This window comes from Bos taurus, chromosome 5 (genome assembly GCF_002263795.3).
Source record: "Bos taurus isolate L1 Dominette 01449 registration number 42190680 breed Hereford chromosome 5, ARS-UCD2.0, whole genome shotgun sequence".
In the NCBI taxonomy this organism is placed as follows: Eukaryota; Metazoa; Chordata; class Mammalia; order Artiodactyla; family Bovidae; genus Bos; species Bos taurus.
In genome coordinates, this window is record NC_037332.1 from 9,461,738 (window position 1) to 9,482,084 (window position 20,347).

At 39.8% G+C, this 20,347-nt stretch overlaps 1 protein-coding gene across 6 annotated transcripts in view; it reads right to left on the bottom strand.

Moving 5' to 3' along the window:
• Positions 1-15,933, bottom strand: part of PPP1R12A (protein phosphatase 1 regulatory subunit 12A) — a 168,364-nt gene extending 152,431 nt beyond the window's left edge. For all 6 annotated transcript variants that reach the window (XR_009494419.1, XM_024991984.2, XM_024991985.2 and 3 more), the window contains exon 1: positions 15,580-15,933. Coding sequence is in view for 5 of the 6 variants with exons in the window: in XM_024991984.2 (XP_024847752.1) it covers positions 15,580-15,816 (237 nt within the window). In the remaining variant the exon portion in view is untranslated. The remainder of the gene's footprint in view (positions 1-15,579) is intronic.
• Positions 15,934-20,347: the final 4,414 nt, after the last annotated feature.

Sequence of the window (20,347 nt, forward strand, 5' to 3'; positions counted from 1 at the left end):
GGTGTTCTTTGGAAGGAATGATGCTAAAGCTGAAACTCCAGTACTTTGGCCACCTCATGCAAAGAGTTGACTCACTGGAAAAGACTCTGATGCTGGAAGGATTGGGGGCAGGAGGAGAAGGGGATGGCAGAGGATGAGATGACTGGATGGCATCACTGACTCAATGCACATGAGTCTGAGTGAACTCCAGGAGTTGGTGATGGATAGGGAGGCCTGGTGTGCTGCGGTTCATGGGGTCGCAAAGAGTCGGACACGACTGAGTGACTGAACTGAAGGAAACAGACTAAGACAAAAAAGCCCTCTTAATGATTTTTATGAATTATTCGGAAGTAAGCCACCTCTCAATATCCTACATATCCTTTAGCATGTATTTCACACTTGACTTTAATTTCTTGTTTACTGCCTGTCTGCCCCAAATAGCATTCAAATATACTCTGCCTCTAATCTATAGAGTAAGCACAAAGTAAGCATTAACTGAATGAATACACTCTGTGAAAAGCACTCCATTCACCTAGTTTTCCAAACTGGAAACCAAGTGCACACACATCTTTGCGTCTATTCCCTCATGTCAAACCACTTCCAATTCCTACCAATTCTATTTCTTGAATATGTCCTGAGTCCATCTACTATTTTCCAACTAGACTGCCACTAAGCTAGTTCAACTCTCTTAGACTACTAAAGTTTCTGAACTAGTTTCCCTGCCTCAAGTCTTGTGCTCTTCTCAGTTGCATTCTCCATGCTGCAGCCACAGTGACTCTTCTTAAAGAGAAAATCTGATTTTCTCATTTAACCTGATAAAATCCTGCAACACCTCTACATACCTCCAGGTCTTTGCACATACCAGTCCCTCTCTCTGAAATAGTTTGCTGTACTCTCTTCTCTCTTACAACTTTGGCTAACTTTTACTCATCACTCAACAGCTAAAAAAAATAACTGTCTTCAGGAAGTTTTCCCTTTCCCCAAATCAAGGTGAGATGTGCTTTCATCAACTTCCATACCACTATGTACTACAACCACTATATATCATTACATGTAACTGACATAAATGTATAATTTCATTAAATGTGTAATTTCCTTGTGTGAAAAGTGAAAGCATTATTTGCTCAGTCGTGTCTGATTCTTTGTAACCCCACGGAGTGTAGCCTGCCAGGTTCCTCTGTCCATGGAATTCTCCAGGCAAGAATACTGGAGTGGGCTGCCATTCCCTTCTTCAGAGGATCTTCCCATCTAAAGGACTGAAACCAGGTCACTGCACTGTAGGCAGATTCTTTACCATCTGAGGCACTAGGGAAGTCCCATAATATCCTTATATTTATCTATATATCTAATACACTGCAACTGTGTTAGGGCAGGGACAATAACAATCACTGGCCATCTTCTAGGTAATCATAACTACACTGATGCATACTAAGCCTAGGCTGGGGCTGGGGAACTGGTAGAAGAGAATTACAGCCTCAATTTTTAGTGGTGAGTAGTGATAAATACATAAAAAATAAAACCGCTTACTCTAAATTTATTCACACATTATATAACAACCCATTTCAAAATGTAAGAACAAAGTTAGTGGAGGTGATGGAATTCCAGCTGAGCTATTTCAAATCCTAAAAGATCCTGCCGCTAAAGTGCTGCACTCAATATGCCAGCAAATTTGGAAAACTCAGCAGTGGCCACAGGACTGGAAATGGTCAGTTTTCATTCCAATCCCAAAGAAGGGCAATGCCAAAGAATGTTCAAACTACCACACAACTGTTTCACATGCTAGTAAGGTAATACTCAAAACCCTTCAAGCTCATTTCACATGCTAGTAAGGTAATACTCAAAACCCTTCAAGCTAGGCTTCAAGAATGCGTGAACCGAGAACTTCCAGATGTTCAAGCTGGATTTAGAAAAGGCAGTGGAACCAGAGATCAAATTGCCAACATCCACTGGATCAGAGAAAAAGCAAGAGAATTCCAGAAAAACATCTACTTCTGCTTCATTGACTACGCTAAAGCCTTTGACTCTGTGGATCACAACAAACTATGGAAAATTCCTACAGAGATGGGAATACCAGACCACCTTACCTGCCTCCTTTGTGGCTCAGCTGGTAAAGAATCTGCTTGCTATACAGGATACCTGGGTTCGATCCCTGGGTTGGGAAGATCCCCTGGAGAAGGGAAAGGCTAACCACTCCAGTATTCTGGGCTAGAGAATTCCATGGACTGTATAGTCCATGGGGTCACAAAGAGTCGGACACGACTGAGTGACTTTCACTTTCACTTCACTTACCTGCCTCCTGAGAAATCTATACTGAGGTCAAAAAGCAACAGTTAGAACCGGACACAGAACAATGGACTAGTTCAAAATTGGGAAATTATATTGTCAGTGACAGACTTTATCTTCTTGGGCTCCAAAATCATTGCAGACAGTGACTGCAACCATGAAATTAAAAGACGCTTGCTCCTTGGAAGAACAGGTATGACAAACCTAGACAGCATACTAAAAAGCAGAGACATTAATTTGCCGACAAAGGTCCATATAGTCGAAGCTGTGGTTTTTCCAGTAGTCATGTACAGATGTGAGAGCTGAACCATAAAGAAGGCTGAGCACCAAAGAATTGATGCTTTTGAACTGTGGTGTTGGAGAAGACTCTTGAGAATCCTCTGGACAGCAAGGTGATCAAACCAGTCAATCTTAAAAGAAATCAATCCTAAACAGTCAGTGGAAGGACTGATGGTGAAACTCTAATACTTTGGACAACCTGATGGGAAGAGTCGACTCATTGGAAATGATGCTGGGAAAGACTGAGGGTAGGGGGAGAAGGAGGCAACAGAGGATGAGATGGTTGGATGGCATCACTGACTCAATGGACATGAGTTCGAGCAAACTCTGGGAGATACTGAAGGACAGGGAAGCCTGGCATGCTGCAATCCATGGGGTCACAAAGAGTTGGACACCAATGAACAACTGAACTAAACTGATTTCAAGTGTGTAACTGAAAGGTTTTGGTATATTCAGAGTTATGCAACCATCACCACAATTAATTTTAGAACATTTTTATCACCTTAAAAAGAAATGCTATATCTATTAGCAGATATATGGGAAAAGGACATACATTTCCCCATTTCCCCTCAACACCTTCAGCCTTTGGCAAACACTTATCTACCATCTGTCTCTATGTATTCACCTATACTGAACATTTCATATAGTGGAAACCTACAATATGTGGTCTTTCCTGAGTGGTGCCTTTACATAGTTCAATGTTTTTAAAATTTATCTATGTTGTAGCAAGTATCAGTACTTAGTTTCTTTTTATTGACAAATAACATTCCACTGATTTCAATAACAAAACAACCACATTTTATTTATCTATTTATCAGCTGATAGACATTTTGTGTTGGTTCCACTTTTTGGCTATTATGTTAACACTGCCATAAACATTAACATACACATTTTGTGTTCAATTCTCTTTTGATTATATACTTAGGAGAACTGCTAGGTTATATGGCAACTATTCTGTTGCTAGACTACTTGCAGAACTACACTGTTCTGCAAGTAGTTGAAAATGGCTGCACCATTTTACATTACCACCAGCAGTGTAGGAGGAATGTAATTTCTCCGTACTCCGGTCATACTTGTTATTATCTGTTGTCTTTATTATAGTAATTCTATTAGGTGTGAAGTGGTATCTCATCATGGTTTTGATTTGCATGTTCCTGATGGCTAAGCAATTTCACTTTATGCTAAACTCTGTGAGGGCAGTGTTGGTATCTCTTTTGTTTAAAGTATATCCTCCCAGTTCTTAATAGTGTGAGACACAGAATAGGCCTTTAATTATGTTAACTGAATATATAAAAAGATAGGATGAGTTTAGAAGTATTTTTTTTCAGGTGTGCATAAGAGATATTGACTGTATGTTGGAAGTGGAAGGAGAAAACACAAGACCCTGAGATGTAGTTTAGTAAATGGAAGACAGATGATGTAAAAAATTAGATGCATATTATATAAAAAGGAAAACAGAGCACATAAACAGAACAGCTGAAACTATACGAATGAATGATATAGAAAAGAAAAAATAGAGACACACAGAGAACTTTGGGGTTTCCCAGGTGGTTCAATGGTACGCCTGCCAATGCAGGAGATGGGGAGTCGACCCCTGGGTCAGGAAGATCCCCTGGAGAAGGAAATGGCAACCCACTCCGGTATTCTTGCCTGGAAAATCCCATGAACACAGGAGTCTATAGGGCTACAGTCCATGGGGTTTCAAAGAGTTGGACACGACTTAGCGACTAAACAACAAAACAATGCAAGAGAACTTTAGAACATTCTTCTTCAAGAAAGAAAAAAACGTGGTTCACTGGTGGTCCAATGGTTAAGAAGCCGTCTGCCAGTGCTGGCGACATGGGTTCAATTCTTGATCAAAGACTCCACATGCTGCGGGGCAAGTAAGCCCATGAGCTGCCACAACTACTGAAGCCAGCGTGTCCAGAGCCTGTGCTCCGCAAGAAGAGTCACCGCAATAAGAGGCCCATGCACCTCAACGAAGAGTCGCCCCTGCAACTAGACAAAGTCCACCGGCAGCCATGAAGACCCAGCACAGACAAAAATAAATAAATAAGTACATAAAATTTAAGAAGAAAGACAGAGACCAGAAAAGGAAACCAAATAGGAGCATTCAGAAAACGAGGATGGAACAGGATCAAGAAAGATTCAAGTCACCTGTTAAGTTGCTTGTAACTTACAATAGCTTTCTCAGGGACATCTTTCCTGATATTCTAAGTTAAGTCCTCCCGGTAAAAAAATTCATTTCACCCTAGATCTCTATTCTACATTTTTTGGCACCTCCTCTTGATTATATACTACATGCAGAGAGGGATTTTATGCTGCTGCTGCTGCTAAGTCACTTCAGTCGTGTCCAGCTCTATGTGACCCCACAGACGGCAGCCCACCAGGCTCCCCTGTCCCTGGATATGATAAATAATGATTTATGTGTTTATGAGTGAGTTAATCACTACATGAATAACAGCATCATTTATCAGTAAATACAAATACTGTGTAATATTTCAAACACTTACAAACTTTATAAACACACAGAGTAATAAAATAGGTTTTCCTATACGTACCTCAGAGAAGGAAGAGGACATCATCCCGTTATGAGAGCAATATGCGTGTCAGCCAGAGTACTTTCAGGGTTAGTCTTCTGTGTTAAATATACTAGAGTGTGTCAGTGCTCAATCGCTAAGTCACAGCCAACTCTTTACCACCCCAAGGACTGTAGCTAGCCAGGCACCTCTTCCATGGGATTTCCCAAACAAGAATACTACAGGGGGTTGCCATTTCCGACTCAGAGGGATCTTCCTGACCCAGGAAGTAAATCCACATCTCCTGCATTGGCAGGTAGATTCTTTACCACTGTGGCACCTAGGAAGCCTGCATATACTAGAGATTTTACTAAAAATGTCTTCTGAATAAACAAGCATTAGAACAGCATGCTACCTTGGGCAAAACATATAAATTCCAAGTAAAATCTCGAAGACACAATCTGAACAATATAATTTCATGAGTAAGATATACATAGTATAATATCTACCATTATCACGAGAAATTGAAAGTATACTATTCATCATCAGACAACTAGGAAAATCAACTTTAGGAATGTGCATGTGTATTCACACAGTGGACCTAATATTCATTATCCCAGAATTATTTCTAAAAATGTATAATTTATTAGCAGGTTATAAATCAGAAAATTAAATATAATCTTATTTTTATAAAATTATATATTGGATAGAGATGCATAAAGGGAGTCTACTGAAGTTTTCAATAGGGGCTAGCTAAGCTCCATGCCTGAGAATTTTAATAGCACTGTTCTTTTTTTATATTCTTTTATGAGTCTTTAATTATTTAAATAATTATTATTCTTCAATTTTTGTTTCAGATAGAATACATATAAAACAACAAACCTGAAAGAAAGCCATGTTTAAAAACAAAAAAGAGATGGTGAAGACAAAAAGGAAGAGTAGAAGGCAGTTACTTGAGACATTTTCATGAGAATGCTTTTCTCAACCACATTGAGAAAAATCAGAAATTTAAAGACATTTTAGTGTTTAAAGAAAAAAAGATGGCTGAAAGAGTTAAATAGCAATAGACATTCTGAAAGGGAAAAAACTTGAATATGAGACAAAATTTTTATGCAGATCATTTCACACAATTAGAAAGGATATAAACTGTTGAACATATTCTGAATTGTTGAACTGTTCTAATCTTTTAAGAAAAATGGTACAAACAAACGTATCTTTGAGAAAAATCAATAATGAAATACAGAGTCATGATTTAGCAACAGCAGCGTCAAAATCTTTTGTGGAAAATACATTCATTAAAAAAAAAGACCATGGTCAATTCACAAGCTATACAAGCTACTGACTTGTTTCATGCAAAATTTAGAACAGAAACAAACAGTACACAAAGTTTATCATAAAGAAATTCTGAAGCATACTAAAGTTCAAGCAATGCAATTAAGAGTTGACTAAAATCCAAGATGGACTCTTTATGACAATGTTCCAATTAAGAATAACCTTTTTAGAAAATACCATTCAATTACTGACAGTATTTAGTAACCATGATTACTCAGATCTACTTTATTCACCAGACATGTCTCCAATGTCTATCATTTTCAAAATTCACAAACTCTCCATCAAAAAGTAACCACCACACAGGATATTCAAAAGAAGCTTCTGGGGTTGAAGCTCCAATATAAAATTTCCAGAAATGTTCCAAGCAAAAAGCAGAAATACTAGATTAAGTTTAGAACCATATATAAAATAATTCTGAAGGCTAATAGAATGTATGTACTTCTGTTTACTACAAAGTAAAGGTAACCGATGTGTGTATTTGTTTTAACAGTTATTCCAGGAAACTATACTCTCCCATATGGTTAACTTCTAGAAAGGTATCAATTCACAAAATTTCTCCTTTGCACTATTCAAGTATTCAAGAAAATGATATAAACTTTCTACAACCTTATCATTTTCTTTTGTTAGGCAACATGTTAAACATGTATTTTCAGCTCATATGAGTTAATAATCAAGTCAAAGTAACACTTTATGTCAGTGAAGCTCTCTCCCTGTGGAACATCTCCCACAATGCACATAATGCATTTAAATAGATTACCCAATAGGTGACAGCTGAGGAATGCCTTCATTTCTTTCCACGGTTTCTACTGAATGTAATTTGAAAAATGCCTATATAACACATGACAATGTGGAATGTCTCCACCCATGAAAGAGCATTCAAGTCAAGGAAACAAACTTAGGGCAGTAATACAGAGCTCAACTTTGTCTTTTTATGGTTAGCCAGCCCAACAATGAAAAGATAAACAACCAAAATACTAAGAAGGTCAGAAAAGTACTGACATACAGGGATGCAAAGTGAAAGTGTTGTTTAGGGGAGAAGTGTGAATAAAATCATTAGGAAATACGAATTAGCTTCTAATAACAGTATGCTAGGGGTTCCATTTCTAAACCAACCCTGAATGAGTTGTTTAAAGAAATTCATTTTTTTAAGTATGTTACATAAACTGATCAAAATTCTACTTATTGGTAATCAGAAACACATTGGTTGCAAGAAAAAATCTAAGATTCTGCTAAGTTCTGATTGTAATAATGGTTACCTTCATACTGTAATTATAAAGTAAATCATCAGTATAAAGAATCCGCCTGCAACACAGGAGACCCCGGTTCAATCCCTGGGTTGGGAAGATGGGCTGCAGAAGGGATAAGCTACCCACTTTAGGATTCTTGAGCTTCCCTTGTGGCTCAGCTGGTAAAGAATCTGCCTGCAATGCGAGAGACCTGAGTTCGATCCCTGAGTTGGGAAAATTCCCTAGAGAAGGGAAAGGCTACCCACTCCGGTATTCTAGCCTGGAGAATTCCATGGACTGTATAGTCTTGAGTCCATGGGGTCACAAAGAGTCGGACATGACTGAGTGACTTTCACACACTTTTTCATTAGAAAATTTTTAATGTTTGCTAGCTATTATATTTACTCACACAAATTGTCATCATTTTGTTCTCTATCAACTATGGTCTTCACAAGATTAGTCTACTGTGTTCATTTTGTTAAAAATCAACAATAACTGTGCACCTGCTAAAATAAAATGCAGACACCAAAGGGGATTTACAGAAAAATGAATCAAAGTTCCCAATTGAAGGAATTCACTATTCTGTCTGGAGACAAGGTACACTAACAATAGCAGGTAGTGTGCAAGTGCCAAACTTAGGGTTTAAACAGTAAGGGAAAAGAATTATTGTGCACCCCAGTGGTCAATGCTTTGAGCTGTGCCTTAATATAAATAAGCTGGGAAATACATTCCAGAGACCGATGACACACGCAGAGACTTATGTAAATATAAATATGAAACCAGTGCTTCCTACAGAAAGCTTTCACCCATCTCCTGAATCTCTTCAGATAAATTCTTTTTTTGCTCCTTATCAGGTGATCAGGAACAAGGCACTTGCCTCCTGTGACACTGCCTGCCACCGCCTGTACTCTCTCCCATATCTACCAAACGGAGAACGGCAGGAATAGTTGTGAAATCTGCTCACCTTCAATTACTCTTACTTCATGAATGAGTATCAAGTACATGTGTTCTCGGTATACCAATAATCTAACAGATTGATATATGAGTCCCTACTGTCCTTCATTTGGATACTCATCCTTATTTTGTTAAAGTATTTCTTTTATGAAATGATGACAGCAGGTGACAAAGCTGTTTGTTTTTAATGCCCTGACACAACAACAGAAAGATTAGGTTCTCCTCTGTCATAAAATAAAAATAAAAAACAAAAACCATTTTACTGGTCCATGAAATGTAAAATTCTGGGAACCAATGACTTTATAGGCAACAAGTAAATCATGTTTCAAATGGTGCTCTCACTCATTATCAACGAGAAAAAAGAAAATTCTATTGCCTTTTCCAAGGAAAGATCTGAAATATAATTTCGCTAAATTTTGCAAAATCATTTCAGGAACAGAATATTCTTATGACTTGGATATTCCTACTGATTAAAATCAAACATGATGAATATTTAAAAGTTTTACTAATTCAGAAGTTAATTCAGGTAACTTTACTAGCATTTCATGTAAAGTCTTAAGTCCTAATTTTAAATACCAATAATCAATGTACAGAAAATTTCAGAAGATTAAGCTAAATGGTGGTGACAAGCCGGTGCTTGCTTGCTTGCTTTCCTTCTTTAATTATCATTGATAAAGAGTTTATATCTTTTCATTGAAAAAGTTGTATATGTAGGTATGAAACATTTACTATAAATGAGTATATAAAAATGCCTAGAGCATTAGTATAAATTGCTATTAGGATAAAGAAAAACTGAGATGTTTAAAGACTAAGTGAACTCTGTTCTTTAAAAAGAGATCTGTTGCTGTTGTAACCTCCTTTGTACCCTCCCAAAGCACGCATCAAATAGTATGCACATAATGGTCAGTGAAAAACAGTCTTGGCAGTTCCTAAAATTTAGGATAGATTTTGAGATTGATTTAGATATAGTATTACTGCATTTCAATTACCACAGAAAGCTCTTAAAAATTTTGACTAGCTAAAATAAAAGTAAATGAAGAAAAATTATATCTATGTATACGTGTTTCATTTGATTCTCTGCTAATTACCATAGAAAACTCCAATTACTAATCATCAACCATAATGACTGAAAGATTTAAGAATACTTACTTCTTCAGACTTAAAGGCCATGTAGCATAGTGTTAATGCTTCCCTGATGGCTCAGTGATAAAGAACCCACTTGCCAAGCAGGACACCAGGGTTCTATTCCTGGGCTGGGAAGATCCCCTGGAGAAGGAAATGGCGACCCACCCCAGGACTATTGTCTGGGAAATCCTACAGGCAGAGAAGTGTGGCGGGCTACCGTCCGTGGGGCTGCACAGAGTCGGACACGACTTAGCCACTAAGCAGTCACAGCACAGTGTTAAATAAGATTGGGCTCTTATATACCGGTGTCAGAACCAAGCTCTGCCATTTATTATCTTGGTAACCTTGAGCAAGAGAAAAGGACTTGTGAGAATTAAGCGAGACATTGGTTATAAAACTATCATAGTATTTCACAAGTAACAAATCCTCAACAAATGTTCACCAGCCAATCCCCCTTCTCAATGCAACACTGAGATAATGCAGCACTACACAGTCAACTGCAACTTAGAAACTCAAAATGACTGATGGAGATCTTAAACTTTTCAAGAAGATATATGCCAATACTGCATTTACCAACATGATTATGGAGCACCCCGGACGCCCTCACCCCCCCAAACTTTCAAAAGAAAAGTGGAGTGAAAACTACAATTTTCGGCAGGCAGGAAGGTAAAGAAAATAGCGACTCTGGGAAATGTCAAGAAGTAACATGTTACAGAAGTAACAAAACAATGTTCTATATCTTACCTCCTTCCAAAGGTTCCTAAGGGTTTCTATTTTTTAAAATTATCTAACTAGACAGTTTTTAAAGTACATCTCCTATGTGAACAGCACTGTAAGATGTGGTAAGAAATAGATAATCAAAAAAACTTTTCCTCTATTCCATCTAACGTTTCTACCTAGCTACACTAGAAAATGCTCAGTCACAGCTTGCAATGTAGCTGAAAGCACATGAAAGATGGTCTTGGTTATGACACTGCAAAGTCAGACCACAAAACTGTTGCCAGGAAGTGCAAAGGCATCAGCTTCAGAGAAGGCATTACAGCAGCGGCACTGTGGGCACCGGTGATCTACCAGCGTACCCCATATATGGCTAGGGTTTTCCATTTATTTGCAGGAAGTGAGGGGCCAGTTCAGGGTTAGTTTTGTTTAGGTTTTATTTTTTATGGTTAGGATGTTTTCAATAAAAGGTCTGAAGAGCAATAAGCAACTTAAGTTATGTAGAAAAAGTATACTGTACTTTTTTAAACACAGATTTTAATATTGTTTATAAGGGATCCAATAGTCTTCCAAGATCTTAATATCCCCCCACCAAAAAAATAGTAAGTAAACAATTATAAACTCTACATTCAGTTTTAAAGAGATTTCTCATATATAACAACCACACTATTTTCTAAGAGATTTCTCATATATAACAACCACACTATTTTCTAACAAGAGACTCTTTAAAATTATAATAGCATAGAACATGGATTTAATTCTACTCTTTAGTATTCTGCCATAGGACCTAGTTCAGATCTTTATAAAGAACGTAGCAAATTAATTGATAACTAAAGTGAGTATTTTTCTATCTCTTAACAGGTAAATTGGTTTAGGGTATTTTTCTAATAGGAAGAAGGTTAATATTTTAGAAAGTTTAAATCTCAAGATATTAAAAGTATCTGTTGAGAAGACTGACAAGTTTAACCATGTGCTAGAATTATATTCTAAGTATCTGGGTGTGAGAGTTTTAATGATTTATCTTACGACACACAAATAACTATAAAACTTCCTATCTATGATATGAGGTAAAAGATAAAATTAATCATTCTTTAGTGAGCACCTACTATGTGCCAGGATGTGGAAATAGAAAACTGCGGAAGATTGGGTCCTTACAGTTGCCCCCAGAGAAGACAAAATTTAAAACACACATTACTCAGTAAGAAACACTTTAATAGCAGCAAAAAAGCAAGACATAAGGTAAAATGAGTATCCCAAAGGAGAGTCTCTCCAGTGAAACAGTATTATACAAACTCAAAGGACAGAAAGAGCATTTCTGGATGGCAACTCGGTCGAACCTAAAGAATGACCAGGATTTTGACTGGCAAAGAGGTGGAAAAGGCAAGACCACAGATACAGAAGTAAAGAAAAAAGTAAAAGCTGTAACACAGTGGAGATGCATGGGGTATAAGTAAATAATGAAACACTTTAAATCTGAATTGAGAGGAGTGGCCCGATTGAAATGGTGCTGTGAAAAGATTAAAGTGGCAGCAGCATGAATGCTGGACTGGATCGACCTCGAGAAGAGGCAGGGGAAGCAAGGAGGCTGTTACTGTAACACAAAGATAATAAAGGTATGGCCTAGACTGATAATAAGAGTGGCAAGAATTGATGCAAAGGAAGTTATGAATACTGACTGGATATATGTAGGCAAGGGGATAAGTGGATGATTAAAATGTTTAAAGCTTAATCTAGAGATTAATGACATGATTATCATCAACAGAGGCATCAATGAGAATAGGCTTGGTGAAGAAAGAAAAAATTTCATTTCAGGTTGAATATAAAGAAATTCCTGATATTGACGTAAATAAGTAGTTGCTATTCTATGGCAAAGGGGGTGGACCTCTATTTACTGTATCTCTCCTTGAAGATATATTTTAAAATATAAAATCACAATATACTGAATAATACTTTACTTAACACTGTGTCATCAGTCGAAAAATGGAAATGAAGGACTGGAGCAGTGTTTGAACTGGAAACTGACTTGGAAGTCACAGATACAGAGGAAGCAGAAATCAAAAGGCTAAACTCAAACTGTTAGAAGAAATCTCAGTGTTATATTTTATACACACCAGTATCAATAAGATTCAGCAATAAAGCATTCTACGGAAAACTATTATTACTCTCCTAAAACCTTTATAAAGCATACTGACATAGAGATACAGATCATATGGTATAAAACTCTACCAGGTAGGTCTTAAATCAAAGCTGAGTATTGCCCACTAGTAAAAATGAAAATCTACTGTAGACCTCAGTTCTAAAAAAATCAGAAGTTTATATTGTAACTTAAATACTGTGTTCTAGCTACTGAAGGGGTTAGGGAAAAGGGAGCTATTCCAGAGACCAAGGTAGGAAATTTGTAGAAAACACTGTCTTTTCTGCTTTAATAAATGACCTATTTTTATACCCCCCTAAAAAGATGAAAACTGATTATCTTTTGTAACTTCTAATGAGAAAGAACACTCAACCAATTAAAGAAATTTTTGAATATATGGTAGTCACAGTAAGATGGAAGTAAAATATTAAATTAAGAAGTGTATTTGTGGGCTGTAAAGTTCCTAAAACTTTTCTTCTAGCAGTGAAATTTAAGACAATTGATAAAAATAAAAAATGTAAATGAACAGTCCAAAAGACTAACCAATAATCAATCTAGTAAAAAACCATTCTGGCTGTTCTATGTGCTTTCAAGAGGTTAAATTAAAAAAAAAAAAAAGTATTCAAGGGCTATTTAACAAACCAATGGGTCAATTTTAGCTTTTACAATTTAAGTATTTAAAGCAATCAATATTCAAGCGATTTGTAAAGTTAAAATTGTCCTGTGATTATTTTTTAAAAGTTTTATTTATCACCTTTCACTATCTGTTGTTCTGAATTTGCCCAAAGCGAACTCCTTGTTCTCTGTCAGAAAGGCAAAAAGTACAAGAGTTAATAAAAGAGAAATGAAGGTGTAGAAAACATAATAAAAATTTTAATGCTTGATATTTTAAGACTTTGGCTTCACTGAGTTAAGGAATGGGTAAATACATACATTACAAAAAGATATTATGCAAATAGTTATGCGTAAACTTGGAAACTTCTGCTTAAGCCTTTGTCAGCTAAAACAAAACATCTAATAAAGACAACACCTATATAATGCCAAACTAACCACTGAATTCAGTTAATCAGGAAGACACTGATAAGTCCGATAATGCAGCACGTCCAAATTTAGAGGAGAAAATAAAAAAATTCTAAGAATCCTGCTAGATATATTTTCTCTACCTAAAATCAATAGTAATGTAAGTATTAAAGTTTCTCCCCTTCCTCCAAGGCAATATAACTGTGTTCTTCAACATCTGTCGTAACTTTACATTTCTATAGAACAATTTTAATAAAACAGTTATTAATCTGTCTTTCTGAATTAATTTCATACTAAACCATGTAAATTACACTTGAAAGAAATTCGAAAAGATTCATCTTATATAATTATCATTTCTAATACCAAAACTTTCTTTCATTTCAACATCATGTTTTTAGAATCTAGAGTTATGCTATAGCTTAAAATAAAGCAGTCAAACAAAAAGTTTGTTTTACATTAGACGCTAAATTAATGGAAGACAGCTAAAGACCATGCTGTATTTTTACTGGGTGCCACATGCTAAATTCCAGATTTGTCCTGCAATTTGTCAGTCATTATAGTTCATCCAGGCAACTTGTAAACAAAGGCTATAAGCCAAGTTTGATATGAGAATTCAAGTAAATAAAACTTAAAACGGTCATCATTCACTAAACAGGAAGCAGTAAAAGGAAAAATGCCACCACACACCTCTTTTAAAAAGGCAGCAAAGTATTATGCATGAAATATCAACGCGTAAGTTTCACCCTCCCAAACACGTTTTTGTTACAGTATTCATCGAAATAAAGCTACGATCTTTCCACCTATCAGCAAGGCAACTTTGACTTAGTTTACAAGTCTTTTTCATTGTAAGGGGAAGCTATTGCTGTAAAGTTGTTTTCCAGTCATTCCAAGCTGCCCACTAAGAAAATGTAAAGAGTTTATGTTTTGACACCTATTACCCTCACTGAAAAATTGCTTTTTATGCAGAACTCTACGTGGTTGTGTTGCTTTTGGCCTGTTAAAGGCAAAGCAACATTATCTCTGGATTGCCAATAGTTTCTCCTTATTTGGCTAACATTGAGAGATCCCAATCAGACTACTATAAAACTTTAACATGCACAAAGCATCCATTTTGAGAAAAGTTTGTGACCAGCTTTCTTTTTTCCCACCCACCCCCCCTTCCAAAGAAAAACCTGAGCTTGGAAACCGGCTTTGAAAAGACTGCCTCGTTATTTATTCTTCTCTTTCTAACCCCAACACACACTCCAGGAACTGGGGCCAAAGGATCTCTGACACTGCGGCAGACTCGACTCGGAGTAAGACTCTCTTCCGTACGTTCAGGTCCCGCGGTGGACAACCCTTCTAGAACGCTTCCTTACACTACCCACTTTCATACTCTCCCTTTCAGCCGGTGCAGATCAGCTAATCACACCGTTTCCCCCTCCCCAGTGACCAAGAGTAATAACGGAGAAAACAGGAAACCGTCCGATCAGGGCACTCGGCTTAGGGCACTTGATTACTATTATTATCATCACCATTTGTGATCAAGTCCTAAAAACTACAACAAATCCAAAGCCCACCTAACAAGCCAAAGACGTCCTTCCACCCAAGTGTCCCTAGGGCCTCTTGTTCGTCGTTATTTTCAGCATCCTCCGTCCCCCTGGTCGATCACCGACGTCGGGGACGCAGGCACAACCCCACTACACCCCTCCCCATCTCGACCCCAAATCCCAGACCCACGTCCACAAATGGCCCTGGGGCCCCAACCTGACCACAGGCCCGTTTCCCCTCGGCCCCGGAAATCGCCCGTTCCCTTACTCCACCACCAACCGGTCTGAAGGGGGCCTCAAGCCTAGAGCCCTCCCTCCACCAGCTCTTTCCCTCCCTCCTTCGCGGGAAGCCGCCCCCTCACCCCGCGGCAGGGAGTCTCCCGCCGCCCCCAGCCTCTGGAGACCAGGAGCGGAGGAGAGGCCCGAGCGGGAGGCCGACGAGGACTCGCAGGGTCGGGAGAGCGGCGGCGGGGCGCACAGACCTGGTGCAGGGCAGTGAGTCCGTCCACATTGGCGTAATTGATGTCGGCGCCGCGGTGCAGCAGCTTGAGAACCTCGTCCGTGTCGCCGCTGGAGCAAGCAGCCAGGAAGACGGCGCCATCATCGAACTTCACCTTGGTCTTCTGGCGCTTCACCACAGGAGGCTCGAGGTCCGTCTCGGAGCCGATCCAGCGCTTCAGCTGCTCGTTCCGCTTCTGCTTCGCGTCCGCCATCTTCATCCCCTCTCCTGCCGCCGGGTCTTCTTATCGCGAGGGGGGGAAGGGGGAGGCGGAGAGGGAAGAGAGGGGAGGCACGGGGTGTGTGACTGTTTCTATGAGTGCGGCCAGAGGAGGGCTGGGAACCAGGAGGAGACGCTCGAGACTTCCAGTATCCCACAGAGCACTGGGGCGGCGCGCCCGGCCGAACGGACCTCCCTTCCTACCTCAGAAGCCCTCCCGCCCCCGGCCCGGCCACCCGTCACCGGCGGCCAATCTAACGTAACTTCGCGAGATCCGGGCAGGGAGGTGCCCTTCGGCCAGTGCGCATGCGCTCGGGGCCTTTGCCCGCCCCAGGAAGAGAGCTCCTGCGAACTGCGGCGGGGGTGGCCAGGCCACCGGAGGGAAGCGGGTGTGGTCCCGGCGGCAGGGGCTGGGACCGACCTGGAAGGGCGGAGACAGGGAAGGAAGGTTGTCCTGCCCCGCTGAGAGCTCCTGGGGTTCCAGAGGCCAACCGCCGGGCCGTAGTGAGGCCCTGCGGGACAGACCTGCTTCCTGGGCTGTCTCGGCTAGGCCGAGTCGTTTCCTCAGGGCGGAGGATTTTCCTATTGGCTGCGTTGTTTGAATGGAATGGAGGCTAGATAGATAGGTCGTGAGTTAAGCGCTAGTGATTTCCCTTTCTAAGGAACTCACAGGAACTTTTAAAAGCGGGGTCTGTGTGTCGAGGTCTTTGGTAGTAGTAGTTACACCAGATCTCAGCCCAAGGTGACCGCTTGGTGACAAGGGTTGACCTGCAGTAATTGCAATAGCTTTCTGCCAGCCTTCACTTACAGAAACGTCTTTCTTCGTATGCTTGTTTTTTCTTGCTTTGGGGTGTATTTGTCTTTGGCGGGGGCGGGGGGGGGGATTATTTGTTTTATTCTCTCACGCGTATTTTGGGTCTTCTTTCCCTTGAATTCTTCAATCCTGTCTACCCCTGTCTCTGAGTTTAGCGCAGCCTTGTTACTGGTCCCGACTTTTTAAGGGATTTCTGGTTCCTGCTCCATTGCTTTCTAATGATGGATAAAGACCTAACTGCTTCTAGAGTTCAAAAGGAATGTTCAGTTCAGTTCGGTTCAGTCGCTCAGTCGTGTCCGACTCTTTGCGACCCCATGAATCGCAGCACGCAAGGCTTCCCTGTCCATCACCAACTCCCGGAGTTCACTCAGACTCAGGTCCATCGAGTCAGTGATGCCATCCAGCCATCTCATACTCTGTCGTCCCCTTCTCCTCCTGCCCTCAATCCCTCCCAGCATCAGGGTCTTTTCCAATGAGTCAACTCTTCGCATGAGGTGGCCAAAGTACTGGAGTTTCAGCTTTAGCATCATTCCTTCCAAAGAAATCCCAGGGCTGATCTCCTTCAGAATGGACTGGTTGGATCTCCTTGCAGTCCAAGGGACTCTCAAGAGTCTTCAACACCACAGTTCAAAAGCATCAATTCTTCGTCGCTCATATTACGCAATTGATTTAACCGGTATTTATTGAATACTTACTATGAGCCAGTCATTGTTCTAGGTGCTGGCAATATAATGACGATAACAACATACTTAAACCACCTTTTGAGGTCACGTCTTCAAAATACTTCATAGTTTATCATAATCATAAAAAAGGCTTTTAAACTTTGTCATGTATGACACCCTCCCCTGCAACACACATCAGTTCAGTTCAGTTCAGTCGCACAGTCGTGTCCGACTCTTTGCAACCCCATGAATCGTAGCACGCCAGGCCTCCTTGTCCATCACCAACTCTCGGAGTTCACTCAGACTCATGTCCGTTGAGTCGGTGATGCCATCCAGCCATCTCATCCTCTGGCGTCCCCTTCTCCTCCTGCCCCTAACCCCTCCCAGCATCAGGGTCTTTTCCAATGAGTCAACTCTTCGCATGAGATGGTCAAAGTATTGGAGTTTCAGCCTTAGCATCAGTCCTTCCAATGAACACCCAGAACTGATCTCCTTTAAAATGGACTGGTTGAATCTCCTTGCAGTCCAAGGGACTCTCAAGAGTCTTCTCCAACACCACAGTTCAAAAGCATCAATTCTTCGGCACTCGGCTTTCTTCACAGTCCAACTCTCACATCCATACGTGACCACTGGAAAAACCATAGCTTTGACTAGACGGATCTTTGTTGGCAAAGTAATGTCTCTGCTTTTGAATATGCTCTCTAGGTTGGTCATAACTTTCCTTCCAAGGAGTAAGCGTCTTTTAATTTCATGGCTGCAATCACCATCTGCAGTGATTTTGGAGCCCCAAAAAATAAAGTCAGCCACTGTTTCCACTGTTACCCCACTTATTTCCCATGAAGTGATGGGACCAGATGCCATGATCTTAGTTTTCTGAATGTTATACTAGTGTGTTTTGAGCCATGTATTTGTAATCATCAACTGATAACTTTTCTAAACAATACGATGTTTTCATTATTTTCTAGAGCATTTAGACAAAAATAAGAAAAGTTGTAAAAGCTTTTCATTGAATGGAACTTGAGGGATCATCTAGACTGAGTCCTTGAAGAACTAATTGACTTACCGAATTTTCCTCAGCATCTGGATTAGGAGTCCTTCAGCAAATATTATGTACCTGTACCGGGTTAGGCATTGTTCTAGATGCTGGAGATACAACTGTGAACAACTCTGTGTGTGTGTGTGTGTGTGTGTGTGTGTGTGTGTGTTAGTGCACGCGCGCTTAGTTGCTCAGTGGTGTCCCACTGTTTGCCACCCATGGACTGTAGTACACCAGGCTCCTCTGTCCATGGGGTTTTCAGCCAAAAATACTGGAGTGGTTTGCCATTTCCGTCTCCAGAGGATCTTCTCCCAGGGATAGAATAGGCATCCTGTATTGGCAGGCAGATTCTTTACCATTGTGCCACCAGGGAAGCCCCTAGAAGACTACCTTACAGGTCATCATTTTCAGAAATAAAAATGAGTAAACTATGATTGGGAAACCGCCTGCCTATAAGAGCAAATTTTCTGAACAGCAATTACTGGGTAATAGTAATAGAACCCAAGCAAGGATAATACTATTTCCTCCAAAAGTATTGTAGAAATAGAAAATGAGTGTAACAGACCTAAAATACACCAATGATAATATCAGATCTTTGACTAACACTAAAATACAAAATTCCTATCCACTTAAAAAACTCCAGAATACAGTTCTTAGACTAAAAGAAAGGAACTTGAGGATTGCCTTGTCAGATCTTCTATCTACCTAAAAAAATTGACACCTTATCTTTACTATTTCCCAAGAATATTATGGTCTATTTGGTAGCTCTTAAAAGTACCCTGGAATATAGATTGGTATCTCAAGCTTTGATTTGGGCAAGAGTTTGGTGGGAAATATGTTATTTCTGATTCAGGTGCTTAACTTCAAAATGTAAAATTAATAAGTAAAACTAGTTTATTAATAAACTGAATTGTTAAGTATCAGTTCCCAAAAGCTATCAGTCAAAAACAAAACAAAAACCCACCTGGGCTATTAATAAATGAAAAGTTCACTGAAGTTAGCTTTCCTTCTCCAGCTCTTAAGGGTCACGAAGTTCTGTATTAATCTCATTGGAAGTGCTGTCAAACTGTCACCTGTTTGCCTTTTTAGGTAGTTTTTTTTAATGTTTTGAATTAATGATAGAGTAGCTTGCTCCTTGGACGAAAAGCTATGGCCAACCTAGACAGCATATTAAAAAGCAGAGACATTACTTTGCCAACAAAGTTCCGTCTAATCAAAGCTATGGTTTTTCCGGTAGTCATGTATGCGTGTGAGAGTTGGACTATAAAGAAGCCGAGCACCAAAGAATTCATGCTTTTGAACTGATGTGTTGGAGAAGACTTGAGAGTCCCTTGGACTGCAAGGAGGTCCAACCAGTTCATCCTAAAGGAAACTGGTCCTGAATATTCATTGGAAGGACTGATGTTGAAGCTGAAACTGCAATACTTTGGCCACCTGATGCAAAGAACTGACTCATTTGAAAAGCCCCTGATGTTGGAAAAGATTGAAGGCGGGAGGACAAGGGGATGACAGAGGATGAGATGGTTGGATGGCATCACCGACTCGATGGACATAAGTTTCCGTAAACTCCGGGAGTTGGTGATGGACAGGGAGGCCTGGCGTGCTGCAGTTCATGGGGTTGTAAAGAGTCGGACACAACTGAGCGACTAAACTGACTGAAGATCTACCACTAACTCCAAAAAAGAGAAAACTTAAAAAGTTTATTTATTTTTAATTGAAGGGTAATTGCTTTACAGTGTTGTATTGGTTTCTCGAATCAGTCACAACTATATATATATATATCTCTGCCCTCTGCAGTCTCCCTCCTACTTCACCTCCCATCCCATCCCTCTAGGTCATGACTGAGCACCAAGCTGGGCTCCCTGTGTTATATAACAGCTTCCTATGAGCTATTTTACACGTGATAGTGTATATATGTCAGTGCTACTTTCTAAATTCATTCCACCCTCTCCTTTGCCCACTGTGTCCACAAGTCCATTCTCTACATCTGTGTCTCTATTCCTGCCCTGCAAAATAGGCT